At 35.7% G+C, this 22,073-nt stretch overlaps 5 protein-coding genes, 1 long non-coding RNA gene and 1 pseudogene across 7 annotated transcripts; 3 read left to right on the forward strand and 4 right to left on the reverse strand.

The window, feature by feature from the left end:
* Positions 1-660: 660 nt before the first annotated feature.
* LOC130511760 (uncharacterized) lies at positions 661-4,950 on the reverse strand. The gene is made up of 2 exons (XM_057009319.1): positions 1,900-4,950; positions 661-1,825 (listed from the first exon to the last, which is right to left on the reverse strand). Exon 1 carries the CDS (start codon positions 4,202-4,204, stop codon positions 1,913-1,915), a length of 2,292 nt encoding a protein of 763 aa, XP_056865299.1. The 5' UTR covers positions 4,205-4,950; the 3' UTR covers positions 661-1,825; positions 1,900-1,912.
* Positions 934-1,496, forward strand: LOC130511117 (uncharacterized protein At4g04775-like). Its single transcript, XM_057007962.1, has 2 exons — positions 934-1,065; positions 1,272-1,496. Exons 1-2 carry the CDS (start codon positions 934-936, stop codon positions 1,494-1,496), a joined length of 357 nt encoding a protein of 118 aa, XP_056863942.1.
* Positions 4,951-6,209: 1,259 nt separating the features above from the next.
* Positions 6,210-6,881, forward strand: LOC108860991 (uncharacterized). The gene is made up of 2 exons (XR_001950782.2): positions 6,210-6,513; positions 6,627-6,881. It is a non-coding gene; the product is annotated as an uncharacterized LOC108860991 (long non-coding RNA).
* A 3,934-nt stretch (positions 6,882-10,815) lies between these two features.
* On the reverse strand, positions 10,816-12,047 carry LOC108854315 (protein LIGHT-DEPENDENT SHORT HYPOCOTYLS 1). The gene has a single exon (XM_018627840.2). The coding sequence runs from the start codon at positions 11,613-11,615 to the stop codon at positions 11,028-11,030; it is 588 nt and encodes a 195-aa protein (XP_018483342.1). The 5' UTR covers positions 11,616-12,047; the 3' UTR covers positions 10,816-11,027.
* Positions 11,947-12,248, reverse strand: LOC108854316 (uncharacterized; annotated as a pseudogene).
* Positions 12,249-17,010: 4,762 nt separating this feature from the next.
* On the forward strand, positions 17,011-18,487 carry LOC108854312 (rubisco accumulation factor 1.1, chloroplastic). The gene has a single exon (XM_018627836.2). The coding sequence runs from the start codon at positions 17,056-17,058 to the stop codon at positions 18,370-18,372; it is 1,317 nt and encodes a 438-aa protein (XP_018483338.1). The 5' UTR covers positions 17,011-17,055; the 3' UTR covers positions 18,373-18,487.
* A 611-nt stretch (positions 18,488-19,098) lies between these two features.
* LOC108854313 (AT-hook motif nuclear-localized protein 14) lies at positions 19,099-21,881 on the reverse strand. Of its 2 annotated transcripts, XM_018627837.2 has the most exons (6): positions 21,360-21,880; positions 20,841-20,893; positions 20,508-20,636; positions 20,044-20,196; positions 19,572-19,866; positions 19,099-19,481 (listed from the first exon to the last, which is right to left on the reverse strand). In XM_018627837.2, exons 1-6 carry the CDS (start codon positions 21,802-21,804, stop codon positions 19,438-19,440), a joined length of 1,119 nt encoding a protein of 372 aa, XP_018483339.1. In that variant the 5' UTR covers positions 21,805-21,880; the 3' UTR covers positions 19,099-19,437. The 2 variants fall into 2 exon arrangements, with proteins under 2 accessions (XP_018483339.1, XP_056865301.1); XM_057009321.1 differs by lacking the exon at positions 19,099-19,481 and having other exon boundaries at positions 19,564-19,866; positions 21,360-21,881.
* Between the last annotated feature and the right edge of the window lie 192 nt (positions 21,882-22,073).

A 22,073-nucleotide genomic window follows, 5' to 3' on the forward strand; every position in this document is an offset into this window, starting at 1 on the left:
TTGTGGGTGCATATACTGTTGATTATGTGAATATGGGTTTTCTGAATCAGAGTGCATGTGATTGTGGTGTTTATGCTGTGAAGTTCATCGAGTGCCATGCGCTTGGATTGGAGATGTCTTTGGTGAATGATGATAACATCCAGGAAGCTCGACACAGACTGCTTTGGGATCTTTGGGAAGCAGCTAATGACCAGGAACTAGTTGACAGGATGTCAAAGTATAAACCTCCAGCGTGTCTCTCTTCGACCTACCAAGAGATTCTGTGAGAATGACTAGGAACTAGTTCTTTTAGTTTATTTTTAGGAACAAGGATGCTTCATCTAATGTATAAGTTTTCATATTTTTTCCTAATTTTAAGTATGTAGGATAAATGTTTAATCTAGTCTAAAAAAATTGTATTTTTATTCTGTTTTTTAAGGTTTGTTTAGTTATATGAATGTTAAACCCTAAACATACCCTAAATGATACCCTAAACATACCCTAAATGATACCCTAAACATACCCTAAATGATACCTTAAAGATATCCTAAACATACCCTAAAGATATCCTAAACATACCCTAAACGATACTTAAAATGATACACTAAACATCAACTAAACGATACGAAAGACTAAAGATACCCTAAACTAGACCCTAACCAAACACTAAAGATACCCCAATGTAGACAGATAGAATACAACAATCATTTAAAGATATGTTTAAGAGAAACCCTTCTCGAACACCAAAGTAGATGTTATAAGACTATACACCAAACTATGTTTATCACATACAAATATTCGATCCACTTTAGCAATAAACCCCACCCAATCGAGATCCCTAAAATTAACCACCTACCCGACATATATAAGACCAAAAACCCGATTTGTTTCATTTTTCCAGATCCCTCTTTCCTGTCAATCTCTCCATTCTCGCCACATCTCTTTCTCCCAAACATGAATACTGCAAAGCGACAGTCTCAGGGGGTGCCGTCGCGGTGCTGGTGTGGGAGAGGGATTGTCATATTCTATTCAAAAACTGATGAGAATCCTTACCGACGTTTTTATAGATGCGAGATAGGGGCACAGGTTCATAGATTCATGAATCACGATTTCGATTTGTTTTCTAATCCATGCCTTCACCGTTTTTAATTGCTTTGTTTATGGCTTCACGATTTGGATTTGTTTTGATTTTTGTACTTGATTTGTTAATGGTTTTGTTCTGACTTTGTCTTTGATGTGAAAAGATTTGTCGTGATCCAATTTTTCTGACTTGATGTTCGTTTTCAATGTAGCGGAAGATGGAAAACCATTTATTTAAGTGGGTTGATGAAGCTTTGCTTGATGAGATTCGAAGAGTGGAGGCTATGCAAGGGAAAATTGCAGAACAGATTGAAGATCTGAAACAGAGTTTGAAGAAGACAGTGGAAGAAGAAGTTAGGAAGCAAAAAAATTCTCTTGAGCTGGGTTGTTTAGGAACCATTCTATGGATTTTTGGAAGATTAAGAAGCCAAGAATGAAAATCTTTCTGCTTGTTTTGTTGTCTCTCTGTGTTTTTTAATTATTTGGTTTACTAACTCAAGATGGGTATTCTATGGTTCGGACACACACTGTTGTTTCTCTGTGTTTTGCTTTAATTTTGTTCAACGAATCAAAGATGAGACACATATATTTGGAGAAGTGCTTACCTTTAAAAACCAGAGTCAGAAACTGAAAACACCATAAGAAAAGAATAGCAACGCACAACATCATATCAAAATGAAAACAAAGTCGAAAGTCTTTAGAATCAAAATACAACTGAAACCATGATAAGACTCCACTTCGAAATAAGCTGGCCATGATAAGCAACCTGTAACAGATAAAACCTTATATGAGACACATATAAATCGAAAATAAATAGAGGATATATAAAGTGATCCTTACCATTTGGTTCTGGCTAAATTGGTACTTTACAAGTTGCTCTGTTATGTCCACTATTATGACATCTACTACAAGTGCGAGCCTTCTTGTTTTGCGATGTTTGCGATGATCGAAGTTTGTCTTCAACAGTTTCATATCTGCGTTTTCTATTTCTTCCTGCAGCTTTTCTTGTCTCTGGTGGTAGCACAATGACTTTCTTAACTTCTTCTGGTACAGACCAAGAATCCTCAGGAACATCAATAGGATTTATGCTTTCTTCATAAGCTTCTCTCCAAGCATCTGTTGTGTACATAAAATCAGTCAATGTGTGTGGCAATCTTCCAACATGAAAACCAGCTTTAATTGCGTGCCTACAAGGGATCTTCAAAAGATTGTACTTTCCACATGAGCAAGTCCGTCTATCCAAATCAACCAAGCAGTCGAACAGATCACCTCTAACAAGCAATCGACCATCACTAACAGGGTAAACTTCAAATGTGGCGCATTTCCTGGTTCTCCTAGCTATCTTTTTCTCCACATCTTTGGTCAGAGGATGATTATGCCTTGAAATCAGTTTCTTACGCTTATAAAACCAACGTGTCAACATTTCCCTGATACTGTCCAACAAAGGAATGATTGGAAACTCTCTCGGCGAACGCAAAGCAGAGTTGATAGATTCAGCAGGGTTAGTTGTCCTTAGGTCGTATCGGTATCCAGGGAATTGACATCTAGCCCATTTCTGCACATCAGCATCTCGTAAGTATTTTCCAATAGCCGGACTGATATTACACACATTAGCAAATGTCTTCTCAAAATCAGCAACTCTATAACTCTTTGACGCCTTTGAAACCAACCCAACAAGTCCTTTCCCATGATAATAAGTGACCACATTATTCAATAAATGATGAATACAGATACCATGTCTAGCAGAGGGATACACCTTCTCAAGCGCCTTAACGATGGACCCATGTCTGTCAGAAATAAAAGCCAAATGAAGATTATCAGCAATGAGAACCTTGAGCTGTGTCAAAAACCATTGCCAAGAACGATCATTCTCTGAGTCGACTACTCCAAATGCAATAGGATACAAATTAGAATTTCCATCTAGAGCAGTTGCAACGAGTAAAACTCCTTTGTATTTATTCTTCAAAAAAGTCCCATCGATCACAATAACCTGCCTCATGACGCTATTAAATCCTCGTATAGATTGCCCAAATGCAATAAACAGGTACCGAAACCTCCCTTTCCCGTCCATCTCATAAGCAAAGTGTGTACCCGGATTAGCCTCTCGCAGCATGTGCAAGTATTTTGGTATTTTCCCATAGCTTCTCTCTGGAATACCTCTAACTGCATTGATCGCATATTCACGAGCATCCCATGCCAAGGATTTGGAGATCTCACATCCATGGTCACCACGCATAATCTGTATGATATCATTACATTTTGGCCCTTCCTTGACCCCTTCATACTTATGCATAATCAGACTGCCTATAGTTTTTGCCGAGGCAGTCTTACCAGCTTTGCTTTTGCTTGAAGGTGCGCATGTATGCTGACCAACATACTTCTTGATCATGAAAAATGTAGAATCCTTCAAACACTCTGCTCGAACACTCCAATTGCATGCATCATCCGCACATCTAACATACCAAATTTTCCTATCCGTTTTGATAACCTGGTAGTCAAAGTTATGCTTCATTGCACATATCTCGAAGGTCGCCTTCAGCAAAGTCTTGTTCTCAAAATATTGTCCCTTCTTAACAACATGGAGCAGAGAATACTTTGACATATTATCTATGTTCTCTTTTTCAGAGATCACAATATCAGCATCATAGCCATCCTCATCAACTTCGACTGCTTCCGGCTTCTCTTTCTTTTTCTTCCTCTGCGTCTCAGCAAACACAGGAGCTGACTCGTCCCTTCTGTTCAACGAGTTGCTCTCCTCTTCATCAGCACTTGAATCAGCTGGCAAGTTGTTAAGATCAAAGTCTGCTTCATTCGGATTATGAGCCTTGGCTTTAGATGTTACACACAACTGAGTAGAAACATTCTTTTTAACATAGCCAACAAAATTCTTAAGCTGTCGATCGTTTGCAATTATCACAGGTGGGGAAGTTGGTGTATTAATCAACTCAGTAGGTAGATAACTGAACTCCAAATCGGCTAAGCTATCTTCTTCCATATCAAAATCCTCCACAACCATTCTTTTTAAATCCTCTAAAGTAGAATTTGATTCCAATAACTGTAGCCTAGCCCCTTTGTCATCAGCAGCAAAAACCCATCCAGTAGTTGATAAATTCCAAACACCACATGTGGTATAGATATGCATCATAGAGAAGAAGAGTTTGTGAAAAAAATCAAAAGAAAAGCTATGGAGAAACCATAGATTGATGGAGAAGATAGGTGAGAATCGTTTTTTTTTTTTTTTGACAACCAAAATCGAAAATAACACGTTTTAGGAAGTTAGAATATTTTTAGAATATTTTTAGAATATTTCCTTAACTAAATATTTCATTAATTTTCGCAAAAATCAGGTAATCTTATCCGTAGAAGGCGCCTTCTAAAACTTTAGAACATTGACAAGATTCCAGAACACGCTTTCTACTTTTAGTAGAAGGAAGAGTAAACTTTAGAAAACACGTTCCGCAAAATTTAGAATACTTAACAAAAGTAGAAGATGCTTCCGGACGAAAAGTAGAAGCTTTAGGATTAGTAGAATGCACATTCCACATTTTTAGAAATTTAGTAAATAGTAGAATGTACGTTCTAAAAATAGTAGATGAACGTATTTATTTTAGAAAATGCTTTCTACTATACCATTTTCCGTAGAATGCACTTTCTACCTTTAGTAGAACGTATTTTCAAATTTTTATTTATGAACTTTTTCAAAAAATAAAAAATACTAGCATGTGTATATAGGTGTTTTATTAATTGTTTATATTTTTAATATTTTTTTTGATTCACAAAAGTATTTATTTTATTAGTTTTCAGATATAGAAAGGGTAAAAAGGAGAAAAATTGGACAAAAACTGATTTATACTAAGGGGACAACACCCTTGTTTTTTTGTTCTCTTTTGGCAATTTTCCCTTCTAATTATGTGTACATGCGAGACAAAGGAGAGAAGGGATAATAGGTCATGCCGATTTTGGTTTTAAGAAGCAAATAGTGTTCACTATTTGTTACAAACGAAGAGAAAATTCCATATTTGTAAACAGCATTGGTTCTAAATATATCAAACAGTGTTTGTATAGCTACGTGCATAATCAATTAACTCAACTTCAGTGTTTATACGTTAATGTCATATGAAAAAAAAATCATAACAAAACTTCATAGTCATAACTGTAGATAAAGTTTTTTTCCTTCAGCGAATATAGATTGTGTAGATAAGAGAACGAGGCTCATGGATGGAATCATATCTTTCAGAAAAAAAACTAATGAAAAAACGATTCCTCTGTAGGTCTAAGCGCAATATTAACAGTAGGTTCTCAACTTAATATTTCATTGTTTATATAAGAAAATTGTTATAAACATGAAAAACAGAATAAGAAGCAATGTCAAAGATATATGCACCGTAACTTTAACAAATGAAGTAAATATTTATTATGTGGAGCCTACGTCACTATGTACGCACAGTAACTTTTCTTTTTTACTCTTTATATAAACAAACGAATTCGTTCGATTGTAAACACACCTCTCTTCCTCTTTTCTATAAGAAATTCTCTCTCGTTTATTTATCATATATCAGTGTTATCTTTCTCCTGCGGGTATAAAATTTCTTTCTATAAAATTTTCGATACACATAAAATTTATAAGTCTTTTTATAACACGTTATCAGCACGATCACTCTGCAATTCGGTAAAGTTTATATGTATCATATTTACCCTGCTATAATGGCCGGTGTACCGCCTATATTATTGTTTATTATTTTATAGTATTTGTTTTAATTCACTATTATTTATCTATATTAATGCGGACGGTATGTCCACTACAAAAAAAAGAGTGGAATACATCACTTAAATTGTATCACAAAAATAAGTGATATTATTTTAAATTACTTATTTATGAATGATACAAATATACATAGTTTAAAATCAGTTATAGTAATTGATGTTATTATTAATTAAATTAACATCAGTTTAATTAAACGATATAATTTCTATCAGTTTGTATCACTTTAACAAAAATGACACTATTATATAAATTTATATCAATTAGTTAACTGATACATTAGCTGTTTTTGGTTAACATTGTTTACTAAAATGATACAAATCTTGTATCAATAATAAATTGATGCTAGTATAAAACTTATTAAAAAATTAGTTAACTTTACGTGAAGCAGTTACTAATTTTTAGCTTTGATTACTTTCTGTGGTTTTTTAAAAATTAATTGATCGATCCATGATCTTCTATAACTGTTTCATCTTAAACAAAAAAAGTAAGTATTCTTCTGCTGTCAAGATTCTCTCATAGTCTCATTCATCCGTTCCTCTTTCTCTCAATTTTAAAACATTTTATCAGTTTACGATTTTGTTGTTCTAGACTATTTGATTTATCAGAAAAGTCAAAAGATGATGATTGTATTTCTTCTTATGCAGGATTTGAAAGCAAACTAGCCATACTAACCTGTTGAAAGTTTCTGGGTAGGTAATACGTTTCTTTTGTCTTTCTTCTGAATCCTTTTTGTATATTATATTTCATTTTCTTTTGTTTATTGTTCTAAAGATTTTTTATATTAGTTCAATGATAAATGCAGAGTCTTCTGCTAATCTTATGGAGTATAAATTTCTGGAAAATGCGGCTAAAGGATGGGAAATGCTTTGATGATTCTCGTAACATACTGAATCGATTCAGTTATACAACAACAATAAAGATTCAAGATGAATGCAAAGAAGAAAAATATTTTTATTTGTTCAACAATTCTTTTTGTTTTCTGAATTCATGTTCTGTTTTTTGTTTTTTTTCTCCTTGTTCTTCAGATTATATGTCAATGGAAAAAGTTCAAAATTTATTTATAGTAAAATATTTTCTGAGCTTATTTAATTAATAACCCCAATTGTATAAATTAATAAAATTAAATCGATGGTTTAAAATTAAATAATTATTAAAATTAAAATTTATATTAGTTTCGAAAAATTATATTAATGTATTAGTAAATAATATTAAAATCATTTATTTTAATTGATATGAAACTAACATCATTTACAAAACTGATGTAAATCTTAATATCATTTCTTTGAATTGATACATATTAATATCACTTATCACAACTGATGTAAATATTTGGCATTTTTGCATCAATTTTCAATAAAATGATGTTAATTATTTGCATCACCACTTTCAGAGTCATTTAAATAAGTGATGCAAAATTATATTGTATCATTTATAACTAATGCAAATATTAAAAATAACTGATGCTAAACCATCTTTTTTTGTAGTGGTCGCCTCGTTAATAAACCTTGATTGTTAATTACACCATAATTATTTGGCTTGGCTGTGCCGCCGCAAAATTTATTTAATACTAATATGGAAATTTATTTATCACCATAATGCGATTGATATTTATCTGTTTATTATATCGTGATGTTTGCTCACCTATATAAAAATATTGTGAAATTTACTGAAATTGATGGACTGGTTATTACGATATTTTCATACTGATTTTCGATTCAATGATTTAACCCAACGGTCACAAAGAAAAAAATTCAAATTTTTACCCTTTTCAAATGGCTATGAACAGTAATTTTACATCTATAAATACACTCATACTTCACTCATTTTCTTCATCAAAAATTATTCATCTTCTCCCAAATATTTCCAAATAATTTTCTCTCATTTTTCTCTCTCAAGAAAGATGATCCGCGCGTTTTTGATTTTAGTTGCAATTCTAATTTGTCTTTCTATTTACGGTTTATTCGTTGGAGAATTTGCTCCGGGAAAATTTACGATGAATATAGGTTTACTTTTCTATGCATTGTTTTTCTTTGTAATTGCTTGCATGATTAATATAAATGGTTCATTCTAAATATTATGAAATTCTAATAAAATTTATTATACTTGTTTTTAGAAATATGCACCGTAACTTTGACAAATGAAGTAAATATTTATTATGTGGAGTCCATGTTACTATGCACGCACAGTAACTTTTCCTTTTTACTCTCTATATAAACAAACGAATTCGTTCGATTGTAAACACACCTCTCTTCCTCTTTTTTATAAGAAACTCTCTCTCGTTTATTTATCATATATCAGTGTTATCTTTCTCCTGCTGGTATAAAATTTCTTTCTATACACATAAAATTTATAAGTCTTTCTATAACAAAAATTTATTAAAAAGTAGAAAACAGACATTATTTTTTATTATTGAAACTGATCCGGTTTCTAGCTGTTGGAGGTGTTCTGAAAAATATAATCCAAAAGTAGAATATTTTTATAAAATAAATTACAGGAAGAAAACAAAAGAGGGTCCAGTCGATCTTATTGTACACCGGGCCGAACAGAACTTACTCGGTACCACGTGCGATTGGCTTTTTAACCGGGACCACTATTTTGAGTAAAACCGGTGGACGCGCGGTAAGCATCGGGTGCACTTCTTTGATAACTTTTTAATCGAAACCGTTCACTTTTATGTAAGTGTGAGAACATCGTACCAACCTGTCTGCTGTTTGGGAATTCCTATTTGTGCTTATCGAAAGAGGTTTGATCTTCTCTGATATCTGAATCCTAAGGATAGTTAATTAGTTTTTTTTTTGTTTTTGTTGCTAATATTATCTGCATTTTTGTATGATAATCTGAAATTTTGTGATTCCACTTTAAAAGAAAACTAGATTTTGAGTCGCGCTTTGGAAGCGCGGAATATTTTACGATAAAAAATTTCACTAATAACTTAACAAATATTTTGGTAATTTTTAAAGAGTGTGTATTTAAAATATTTTTGCATTTAAATCAGTGTTTTTAAATTCAACCCGATTGTGATTATACCAGTTAATCCGGAGATCTGACAATTCAATTTTGATTTTTAAAATATTCATATTAAAAAAAATCACTAAACCTCGAGACTAACTGATTGAACTGATGGATGACCGATATGTAATCTAATTGGATTTAAATTGTAATAGTTTCATAATTTGTAATCTTATAATCCAAATTTTAAAGTTCATTATTTTGCAATTTATGAAATTATGACGTTTTTACAAAATTTTAAAGAAAAAATTATAGATATAAAATAATTAAGATTAATTATTGTATTGTCTGGAAACATTGATAGTAGTATAAAAATATATTGTTTGGAAACATTGATAGTAATATAAAAAATAAATATATTGTTTGGAAACATGGATAGTAATATAAAGAAAGTAACATTAGTGATTTAATGTAGGTTTAACTATAAAGTATAAAAGTGTATTTAATTTAAAAACTTACAAAAGAAATGTTAGATCCAACATAATGTTTCTGTTTTAATAAGATAGATAAAAATCTGACTTGTTAAATATGTCACGTGAAGAAATCCAATCCCAAAACTCCTTCCTTGCTGTACATGTTTTCTTGTTTGTTTACTCTTGAATATATATCCATTTTAGGTTTAGTTTTTAATTTGTTAAACCACATTGCCTGAGCACATTTATTTATTAAGGATTTGAATTTTGTTAGTAAACATACATTTAACAAACCTATCAAGTTCTTCTATCTGGAAGCCTATATATATATCTTTACTCAAAATATTTGTTGGTGTAATCTTTACTCAAAAATTAATGTACATAAAATGTAATTCCTAATGTTTGTTAACACAGTGTATATCTAACACATTTTGGAGTTTTTTTCATAAGAACCAGAAATTTCCATCAAACAATTTCAAGAAAATATCACTGGTTCATCAAGGCATACTAAACTTCAATATTTTATAAAGTACATCCAAAACAAGAATTCCAATGCGAGTAAACGCATATTCTAAACAGTTACTTTGAAAAGTAAATATCTTGCGAACTACAAATTAAGTATTGCACTTTAATTAAGCTTTTTCACATTTTAGAAATTAGTTGTACATTTTAAAGCATGTGAGAAATTTGATCACTGTAATACTTTATATGTTTTGATTATATTTCCAAATTCTATCGTTCAAATTATCTACCAAAATGAATATTTCTTTAATCTTCAAAATATCATTTGGTCATATGATACATGACCATTAAACCATTACCATTTCGCGCATAGACTAAATAACAGCTAAGCTTGCATAGTCTGTGCTCGTGAATCGTGATTATCTGGGTTTGGCCGGAATTTTCTGATGTTGAACCTATCTTAATAGCCAGTTTAGGCCAATATTCTACACATCGTTTTGTCAAATGTAAGTCATAGTTTTATTCTTCTAATGTACCTTAATTAGTGAGATCATTGTAAGAAAGCCTTTTATACATGAATAAATGAATAATCCACGGGAAAAAGTAGAATAAAAAAATTATGAGGTGGCTCGCGCTAAGTGACCTTGAAAGTGAAAAAACAGTGAAATCATTGCTCATGACAAGGAAAACAATAGTAAGCATTTATGAGAGAAATCATGTCATATAGGTTCATCAAATTTTGGAACTACAACGAGCAATCAGTAATATTATTTGCGATTACGAGAATCTGGAATTGATTGAGAAGCATACATTTACAAAGTTGCGATTAAGTATATGGATTTGTTTTTTAGCAATGAGACGCGTTAGTAATCAGTATATAGCACAATGACTAACCATAAAGTAACCATATACATATACACACATTCATGTCAATCTATAAATCAGATTCATATCTAAATTAAATCACTGAAATGAAATAAGCATCTACAAATGTTCCCTAAAACCTCAACCATCATCGCATGAAAAAGAAATGATTAATCTATCATCTAAAAGTCTAGCAGAGTTATACACACGAGCCCTAACTGTATTGGATGATCCTCAAGCTGATGGTTATAATTTAAATCAAATTAAAACTCCAAAAACATAAAGGATCAAACACTGTAGCGTGAATAATCATAAACATATCTTGTTCACAAACAACTAAAAGAGCAACAACAGCATATGTAGATAATGCAGATAAGACAATAGATTATACAGATAGAGAAGCAAATACAAAACAATACAATACATAAAAAGTGGGGAAATTTAAATAAATATGATCATACAATTGCACCCGAGTAATTAGCCATCACAGACTGACCTTGTTGTGGCTGCTGTTGTTGATGTTGTTGAAGCGGCAGAGGCGGCTGCGTCTGCAATAGCGTTTGCGTTTTCTGCCTGTTAACTCTCTTCCTCTTCTTATCATAGCTAACACCGCGAGCTTTGGCCTGGAAGTCTCTGACTTCACGGAGGTATAACCTGACGGCGCGTGAGCCGAAGGGGTTAGCCTCGGGAGGGCCACCGTTCTCCTCATAGGCGGCACGGAGGCGGCCGATGAGAGCGTCTAGTGAGCCCCAGGCTTGTCGGAGAGGACAAGGGCAAGGGGCGGGAGGGTTAGGGAGGCCAAAGAAGGCACAGTTTTGGTGGTGAACCTTTGTTTTACCGAACTGGTCAAGGTAGCGGAGGAACTCGAGCACGTGTGCGCCGCTGCACGAGGGCAGAGAGAGCGGAGGACGGTGGTTCCGGAGGTACTGGCAGAAGGTGTTCCAGTCACGGCGTTTCTGGTTCTCGTACCGGCTCGGGGAAGGAGGTGTTAATTGTACTGAGGTATTAGGGTTCTTGTTTGCTTGGTGAGAGATCAGTTCCATAGCTTAATCTTGTTTTGAATTTGGTAAGAAGAAGATGGAATCTGATCTAGGGTTTTTGCGTTTCTTATATGGATCGAGATTAGGGTTTTTAGATCATTAATTAAAACCAAACAGAGAGAAAGAGGGACTTAACTGGTTGTTATGGTGAGAATGGTACTATAAAAGGAATAGATTCAACTTTGGCAGATCAAATCAAACGAATACATATGAGCAGAAATGGTGAGGCAAAGAGAGAATAAACTGAAAAAAGGAGAGAGAGAAGTGAAGTTTATTGCTGCCTATAGAAGATGAGAGAAGATATATAAGTGGAAGCTATCAAAAGTAGAGTGGGATTCTTTCTCTTTTTTATTATTTTCTAGCTTTTCTACTTTAGGAGACGATGGATTCACAAAATCACACTTGTCTAGACTCTCAGAGTGTAATTTCAAGACTGGAGAGCACAAGGTCATTTAAAAGAGAGAGAAGAAGAAGAAAGGGGACTGAGTGTGTTACACAGCGTAGAAAAGAGTAATTTCATAGCTGAAGAGAGAGAAAGAGTGTGACCAATGGGTCAAGTGGGGAACTTGAAGTTGAACATTGACATGACATGAGGAGGAATAGTCTGTGTTCCTTGCCTGCAATTTGCAGCAACATTTTTCATTGTTTTATTTTTGTAATTTACTTTATGGTTACGTTGCATTTATATACTTTTGTTTTCGCATTATTCGTGTTCCCTTCCTTCACTTTATTTTTTTTACTTTGAAAATGGCTTCATTAACATATATTATCTTTTTTCCCCGGAAATCATGGGTTATTAACTCAGAATAACACTTTTTAAGACCTAGTCGTTTCTTAAGATAAAATTCCTGAGTGAGGAAAACAAGCACATCAAGTAATTAAACTCGTGTTTTGTTTGCTTCAAGTCGAGTAAAGTTTTTTCCACAAAAGTCTAGTAAAGTTACTTTTATGTGTAAGCTTCATCACAATGGTAAAAGCATGCCAGTTGTGCAGTGGTATTACCGTATTAGTAATCGTGGCAATAACTCCGACAGTAGTTCTAGCACCAAACTATTCAGAATTTCAGACCAACTTCAAAAGATTTTGTCTAAGAAACTTATATCATACAATGTTTGAACTATAATAAATTGAATAAAACGATCGCTGAAGGTAAGAAGTTGAGATCTTCGGATATTGTTTATTTGAACGCACCGTTTGTGTCTTCTACAGGACCTTATCTCGTGTGAATGTTTGTTAAACCTTCATTTTCGTCATAATTATTTCGTCGTCCTTCCTTTTCTTCATACTATAGCTGACAGATTATCGTCTAAATTCAATTTAGCCTAATAAAAACAGCCAGAATCAAGTGTATCTAACAGATGTTTCTTTGGAAAATGATATCATCATCCAACACAACAAGTTTAGCATTTATGAGATTAGGGAGGGAAGATAACAAAAAGAAGATAACAAAAAAACAGAGAACTATCAGTAGATAAATCAAGTACCTAATATCATAACAATAATGTACAGCAGCATCAAAAACATAGGCGTCTTTTAAAGGAGAGATAGAGCCACACGGAATGGCGCGTGGTAAATTACGCGCTTGGAATCCATCATTGTCAGTGGAAAGCAAGAAACTGTGGTTTGATTTGGCACCAACATCACACTTATTGATATACAATCTCCTTTGATCTCGATTCGCTGTATATGATTTTTTTTGGCGAATCATATATTTCCAGGTATATGCTTCTCGACCGTGTGTTATTGTGTTGTCAACCTGTTTAGTTACTTTTTACAAAATTTTAATGGACGAGGGCATTCAGTTATTTCCAGTTCAGCTTCGGCTTGAGAAAGAAACACTTCAAATTTAGTTAAAGTTTTAACTACCAACTAGAATAAACAAACCAACGTGGTCGATTAACGACAGGTTTAGTGGTTCTACTTCAGGTTGGAAGTGCGATTTCAAAAAAAAAAGATGTTAATTATTGCATACATGGTATGAAAACACTAGGCTCTAAATCGACTACTAGATTAAGATGGATTCCACATTCTATATACTTTTAACCCTCTAACCTCACCAATAGAATGTTATTGTACTACTACTTTTAGTCCCTAACTATCCAACTAGTTGTTGACCTTTTACATAGATTTTACCTTTTATTGACACCCAATGACCCAAACAGAAGGTTTTACCATTTTCTGTAACCAATCTTCCCCTAAATCACGAAAAACACATGTATTATATTTTGAGATCTCCATATATGATAATAGAGAGAGAACATCATACGGGGAACGGAGTTCCGGCATTTGGAAACTCAAGCCCTACCAGTACCATACTACCATGGATCTATATAGGGTTAAGCTTTTAAGACCTCTTTGTTGGTTAAACCAAGACTGCTTATTCTTTATTATTCATCTAAAACTTCAAAATTGTCGTTCCCATTTGTAGCAAAATACAATTGTTCCATATTTGGCAAAACAGTAGTAGTATAGTCTCTTCACATGTACTTATGATTCCCTTCCTCCCTTCATGTTTCTCTCCCAGGGTGCATTCATCACTTGTTTATAATTTGTTTATCTATTAATTAATTAACTTACATCTTTTTATGTTAAGAAATTATCAAAATATTTCCAGCGAAGGTACACATCCCATATTTTATGCAAACTTGACAGTTATGTCCATTAAATGAGAATTATGTATAAGTACCAATATATAGTACTAAAAACGCTATAGATAGAATTGGCTGTAATTGCAACGATTTTTTTTTTGGTCAACGTTTTTTACTTCCACTAATATAACAATGATTACACAATGTTTTGATGACAAAGAGGAGCCAAAGCACTCTTGGCAAGACCATCAGCTACAAAGTTTGCCGAACAAGGAATCAAAATAAAAGATAAGGTTGAGAAGAGAGGAATGAGGTGACTAATGTCAAACAGAAGTCCCGCTATCTCGTTCAAAACCGTCCCTGTACGCAGGGCAGAAATGAGGACACTTGAGTCCGATAAAATCTGGATAGAATACACGCCTTCAGTGGACGTCTGCTGCAATGCTTCCCGGACAGCCAGCGTCTCTGCAATCAAAGCTGAACCAACATGGCTTCGAGATGCTGCACCTCTTGTCTCCACGCCAGTTTTCCTATCCTGTAAACACCAACCAAAGCCTGCACATTTATATTCAGCATTCCAAGCCCCATCCACTGAACAAGTCGGGATATCAGTCCTAATAGAGCTCAAGAAACTCCTAGTATCTAGTTGCGCAGTTTCCGGTTTCTTCTTTGCAGTCTCCCATTCCTTGGCATCACGGATCGCCTTAGTGAGAGTCTCCTCCGTTGAGTAGTTTTTATCTTCAAAGATCCTCTTGGCCTCACTTGTTCTCACCGACTGGCCTCACTTGTTCTCCCCTGTCCCCTTGGATCCTATGGAATTGCAACGATTTTCTTAAAACCTAATTTATACAATACAAATCAGTTTAAATCATTTTAGTCGGTTAAAATTTGTCTAGTTTAGTTCAAATTGATTTAAACTACTCTAAATTAGTCTTAAAATAAAGAATATCTGATTGGATTATAACTAATCTAATTGTATCATATTTACTGTATATAAACAATTGATTATATTTTTCTCTAGTTAAATTCACAAGTTTATCTGATATTTTATATTTTATCAAAGTGATTTTTTAATTTAACACACAATATTTTTAAATTATGCAATAAAGGATATATAATAAATAAACACAAATTTTATAATGCTTAGATTCTTACTAGATGCTAGGTCTATGCAAATCGCTTAGAGCACTCTTGTCAATGGTATCAAAAGAAGATTTGAGATTTTACTGGATAGATATTTAAATTCCATCAATTACTTTTAGTTTAATTAACAACTAATAACTTTTTGAGAACTCGTTTCTAATACTATTGATGAAGTTGTTATTTTTAATTTAGTTAACAACTAATCACTTTTTGAGAACTTTTTGTTGATGCAGTTGCTCTTAGTGACCTTTCTTTTACAATGATAAATTCATTTCACCGTCGTAATTAAATAATTATAAATAGTTAAATGCACATCTATAAATAATTTAGTACACATGTAAGTATACATATATATACGTGCGTAATGTGTAATTCTAAGAGTGAATGAAGCAACGAACAACGTATGACAGGCGAGAATAGATGTTAGTATGTTACACGCAAGCGTAAATTTTCAATTTTGGACTTAGTTTTAGTGTTATTGTCTTGGTGAGATGATTAAGATCTCCATTTTTGACCCCTATGTTGTGAATTCAAGTTTTATCCATGTCCCTTTTACCTATAATAAATTAATTATGACTCCCACAAAACTTGTCTCTAAATTACTACATTTGTTTGTACATCACACGTTAGCATAAAATAGATCACGTACTTGCCAATTTAAGGTGTTAAGATTTGATAGATCATATTCACAACATGTTTTTTTCAACTTTTAATTGCATTAATATAATTGTGTGTGTTTTAATTACAAACACACTTACCGAAATCCCAAAATGGGCTTGATAAAGGGATTAACCGAAATCACTCAGAAACTCTAACCCTAACCCAAACCCATCCAGAAGCCCAACAAATGGAAGATGAAACCATAAAGGAGATTCAAGACACCACGCCGTCAAACTCCAAAGAAGAGCAACTGTATAGGGATCAAACTCTGGTAAACTCTAGTAACTGATTATAAGAATTGACAATACTTTTTTATCTGAATAAAATGTTGAGAAAATATACTTTTCCTTACAACAAAATTTATTTTGTTTATGACTTTTTCCTAACACTAAAAAGTAACTTGAAAAGAGTATATCTACGTTCTCACAACTTCAATTGAACATTGGTATGCTTTCTCTAGTCATTTGTCATGTGACTCATGTTGCAGAGTTATAAGTATGTTCTTCACATCTCTCTGTCAATTCACTGAAATAGGACCTCTGGTGATCGTGAAGTGTCATTCCCTAGCATGTCGTTCCCTCCAAATTGTGAACCAGTGAACTAGCGAGATCATTGGCTGTGTGTGAGATAGTGAACAATTTCATTCCACTCGGTACAGTAATGATCGCCGAATAGATTATGCGCCAAACTTATCCCCACATTGTTGAGGATGGCTTTCGCGCTTCCAAAAGTTTTAACAATATCGATACTATAAATCCAAATATTTATTGGAGATTTGAGCTCCACTTCTTCAGATGGTAAAACAGAAAACATCCATCACTCAAACTCATTTCAGGATTGGTCAACAAAAAGGAGAATATTTTACCAAAACAAAAAAAAACAAAAAGGAGAACTATTTATTCGCGGGAAAATTATAACGAAAAAAGGAATATGCGTTAACCGATCCGGTTTACATCCGGTACAAAAAATCTAATTGAATATTTAAACCGCGTCTTATCTATTCATCATCATCATCATCTTCTTCCTCTCCGACTCTGTTCTCACCACACACCATGCTTTCCCTCACTGCAGCCACTCTCAAACCCTCAATCCTCTCCCCTTTCACCAAACCCAAACCCAATGGACTATCTCCCCACCCGAACACCCGACCCGTTAACCCGAAACCCATCAGCGCAAGCCTGATCCCCGCTTCGAACCGCCAAGCCCCGCCAAAACAGAACCTTTACCAGCCCTTCCGCCCCCCACCGTCCCCAATCCCTCCAAAGTTCCGATCTTTAGACCCCGCCGGCAAAATCGAAGTCCTCGCCGACCGCATGGGCCTCTGGTTCGAGTACGCCCCCCTCATCTCCTCCCTCTACGCCGAAGGCTTCACCCCTCCCACCATCGAGGAGCTCACCGGCATCTCCGGCGTCGAGCAGAACTGCCTCATCGTCGGCGCCCAGGTCCGCGACTCCCTTGTCCAGTCCCGCGCCGAGCCGGACCTCATCGCCGCCTTCGAGACCGGTGGCTCGGAGCTTCTCTACGAGATCCGCCGCCTCAGCGCCGTCCAGCGCGTGGCCGCCGCCGAGTACATCGTCGAGCGACGGCTCGACACGAAAGGAGCTCGAGACCTCGCGGGGGCGATCAAGGACTATCCTCACCGCCGTGGGGACAAAGGGTGGGAGGAGTTCGATTACTATCTCCCTGGGGATTGTCTGTCTTTCATGTTGTATAGGAAGAGCAGAGAGCATAGGAGCCCGTCCGAGATCAGGACCACGCTGCTTGAGCAGGCGCTTGAGGTTGCTGTGACGGAGAGAGCCAAGAAAGCTGTTGGGAGGGAGTTGTATGGGTATAGCGACGAGGAGAGGGCTAAAGAAGAGGCGGTTAAGATCATTCGCGTGCCTGTGGTGAGGCTGAAGTTCGGGGAAGTGGCGGGAGCGAGTTCGGTTGTTGTTCTACCGGTTTGCGAAGCTGAGGAAGGAGTGGGGAAGATTGAGGAAGCGCCGATGGAGTTTGAGTCGGGAGGGGAGTTCGGTGTTGTGGAGGCTGAGAGGGAGTGGAGGAGATGGGTGGTTTTGCCGGGTTGGGATCCGGTGGTGGCGGTTAGGAGAGGAGGAGTGGCGGTTTCGTTTAGGGATGATAGGAAAGTGTTGCCGTGGAACGGGAAAGGAGAGGCGGTAATGGTTGTGATGGATAGGGAGAAGAAGAGGGTGGAGGCTGATGATGGGTACTACTATTTGGTTGTGGGTGGAGATGGGATGAAGTTGGAGAGAGGGTCGGTGTTGAAGGAGAGAGGAGTTGAGGAGTGTTTAGGGATGGTTGTTTTGGTGGTGAGGCCGCCTAGAGATGATGATGATGAGTGGCAGATAAATGATGAAGATTGGGACTAGAAGAAGAAGAATAGTAAGGGTGTTACCCAAGTAACTTACCATTAAAAACTATACTCCATGTTTTTGGCAAATATGTAATTCTTGGTTTGATTATGTCATTATGTTTTTCTTTCAACCTCTGTTTAAATAAGACTCTGCATATGATGCTCGCTATAGTTTAGACTTGAAGCTACATTTTGTTTAGCTAAGAATGGCGTATTAGAAGTAGGTGGTGATGAGAGATGGTATTGCAGTTTCTAATGGGAAAACATATATGCCTTCGTCATAGCTGATACAAGTATTTGCAGGTGAAATAGCTCTTACACGGTCAATAAGTGCAGATGGTTCTTGGTTAGTGTAATCAAATCACTGATTTTATTGCAGATAGTTCTTGGTTAGTGCAGATAGTTAGGAGAGTTTCTGTGAGAGAATGAAACGTTGAGCACAGGCATCACCAATGCTCAGGTCATTTTGATTCTCTGCAGTAACAAGGGGACGTTACTGTCTCCATCTTACCAGCAATTAAGTACTGTTCAAGTATATGTAAGCAGTTCTTCGTAGACAACACCTGTAGAGAATGCCTGCACAGGATTCCTGAATGAGACATTGTGGTTCTCTCACAGTTTGGAGATTTTTGTTCCCTTGCCTTTGTTAATTTTTATTTTTCGTACATTTAATTAAAAATAATTACAAAACATTTATATAGAACCGTTTGAAAAGAGACTTCTTTATCACAAGAGAGAGAGAGAGAGAAAAAAAAACAAGTATAACTTTAAAGCTAATTATCAAAACAAATGATCTAAAATGAGAAATAAACCCCAAAAGAAAACTGATTATATGAAGAGAAGAAACAAAATAAAAAAGGAAGAAGTGAAACAGAATCCAGAAAAAAGATGTCAAAGTTTACTATAATATTACACTGAACCAAGAAAACAAAAAGCATCACAGTCTAGTTTTGCCTCTCCCTTTGCAATGAAAATATCCTTGGGACATTGTATGATGATTGATTCATGCTCAAACTTCACTTTCCATCATAAACCTCTCTACACACACCTTCTCCAGAAACTAGTGTACTAAGCTTGCCATTTACTCATAATCCCCATTTTCTGATGACCCATTTCCTCTCATTCCTGACCAACATAAAGACCATCATAATAGTCCAAACACACAAACAAAAGATATAAATGAAAAATAAACAAGTGGTTAGCTTTCTTATTTACCTGACAAATCATACCCAGTACCGCCCCATTCAGAAGGCCTGGCATGTGTCATGTGCATGCCCTGAGGTGGTTGCATCATGAAATGAGCCCCACCACCCAATGCGCTACTAGTCATAGTATGATGCTCGCTGTTTAGATTTCTTCCGGAAGATTCCATACTTGGATGATAGACATTTAAAGATTCTGTGCCGCCAGAAGGAGATTGTAACAAGCTTCCACTTCCTGAAGCATCATCTCCTTTCACATCATTTCCTCCATCCTTCTTTTTCTCTAGCTTAAATGTACCCACAATCACCTGTAAAGGAAAACCAGAGACTAATCAATGAAAATCTCCTTTCTAAATTCAGTAAAAGTTTCTGGTAAGTATAAGAGGGACTCAACGGGCCAAGCTTTTATATAGGCATGCCAATGTTCTTGAACTGAATGATATAAAGCTTGTAGTTTAAAATATAAGATAAGAGGAAAGGTGTACCTGCACTGGACCAGCAGCTTCAAGGAGTCCCCCAACTCTTCCACCGAGGATCTGACCATCCGAACTAGATAAACAAATGCTAAGGCCACCAGTTTTCCCACCGTGTTCGCTCCGAATATAAGATCCGCTCAGTGAGAGGATCTCGTACTGACCCTGAATAAAAGTTTGTCATTCTGAAGCTAGTTAATAACATTATACGCAACTCTCACGCATGTGTCTCAGAAGTATGTAAGAATCTTTAGCTGTAATAGAAGTTTTTTATTGTAACAAAACCGATATTGCAAGGGTCCTGTAACTAGACAGTTCCTGAAAGAGATCAGTTTCATAGTGTCTAAAAATACAGGGAACACAGAAACTAATTCATAACCAGATCAGAGAATAAGATAGCCCTTCCCAAAAGTCCAAACCTTTTAAGCCAGTTCAAGAATTAGTTTAGAGGGAATAGATAGGAGCAAGAAAATCACCTGATAAGATACACTGGTTCCGGTAGCTATGTGAGACAAGGATGCATGAGAGATGGCGCCAGATGCAGAAAGAATGCATATCTCATGCTTGCTTTGCTCAGCGAAAAGGATAATTTTCTGAGCCACATCCTATCAAATCAATCCACACAAAACACACATAAGAAAAAAAAAAACAGCTAAATCAAAATCCAATTTGCAATACCGTAACCTTACAAAACGAGCTCTATAGCAAAAACTGAAGTTATAGATTGCGTTTAAGCCTCCAATAGAAATTCACAGTTTTCACCAATTCATAATATCAAAACAAGGCCTTTATCATAGAACAATACTCACCTCACCAGGAGTTATATTAACAATGTGTGGAGTAAAACTTTGCCCAGTTTTCCCTGCAACAAGAATAAAAAAAAACTTATATGAAGAGAACAAAAAAAACAAAAACGGTAAAATTGGTAAGCAAGTGATCCTAGAAACTGATTTTGAATAATAAAACACGAACACTGCAGCCATGTTAATAACAAATAATTTCAACAAACAACAGATCAATGTTATTGCAAGACTAAAACGATGTACACTGCCAGAAACTCAAAAGGAAACAAAAGGCCAGCAAACTAACGCAGTATAAGAAAGAATCTACTCATGGGTCATCAACCATAGGTAGTACCTATTAGGTACACATTTGGAAGCACAGAGAGTGTGTTTATGGAAATGTATCTACTTTGCAGATCATACCTATGAAGGAGAAATCGATACTAAGTTATCAGCAATTATACGATTCAATTCAAGATCCATAAAGTTCATTACTTTATCATAAAGGGTTTTTCAATTTCTCAAAAAGGAAGAGACTTTACGCACCGACGTAGCCCGAAAGGGCCTTTCTCGACCCTGATTTCGACGGAGGCGAAACGCCGCCGGCGGCGGCGGCGGCCTGCTCTCTCCTCTCCCTGGCGGACGAATTGCTAGCGGAAGACGCCAGTTTCTTAGCAGCTAGGGCTTGAGCAGGCGTGTCGTACTTCCTGGGACGGCCTCTCTTCCTCTTGACGGGATCGATCGGAGCCGTGACGGCGGAAGAGGGAACAGAGTGAGGGTAAACAGAGAGAGAGGAGGAAGATCCATCGTTCGTCGACGGTGGCGGTGGTGGTGGTGATGTCAGATTACCGTTGTTGGTGGAAGTGGTCGGCGGCGGTGCGGCGGGATTGTGGTGGTGGTAAGGGTTGTAGTAAGGAGAAGTGAGATGGTGATGCTGCTGCTGCTGGTGTTGGTGTTGGTGGTGGTGGTGGTGCCTTTCGTTAGGTTCCATTGCTTTTTTAGATAAGAGAGAGAGGAAGAAAAAAAATAAAAATTGTATATTTTTTTTTCTTTTTCCTTCACTAATAATTTTCTTTTTTTCTTTTAGGGTTTTTATGCTTTACAGATTTTTTGTAAAAGAAAAGGTTGTCGTGTTGTCGTCTTCTGGGATTTTGATGTGTTCTCAGCCGTTGGATTGTACTTTTGACTTGGGTATGTTGACTTTTTTTTGTGTGTTTTCTTCTTTTTGGTTAAGTTTATTAATTAAGCTGATCTTATCAT

This window comes from Raphanus sativus, chromosome 4 (assembly GCF_000801105.2).
Source record: "Raphanus sativus cultivar WK10039 chromosome 4, ASM80110v3, whole genome shotgun sequence".
NCBI lineage: Eukaryota > Viridiplantae > Streptophyta > Magnoliopsida > Brassicales > Brassicaceae > Raphanus > Raphanus sativus.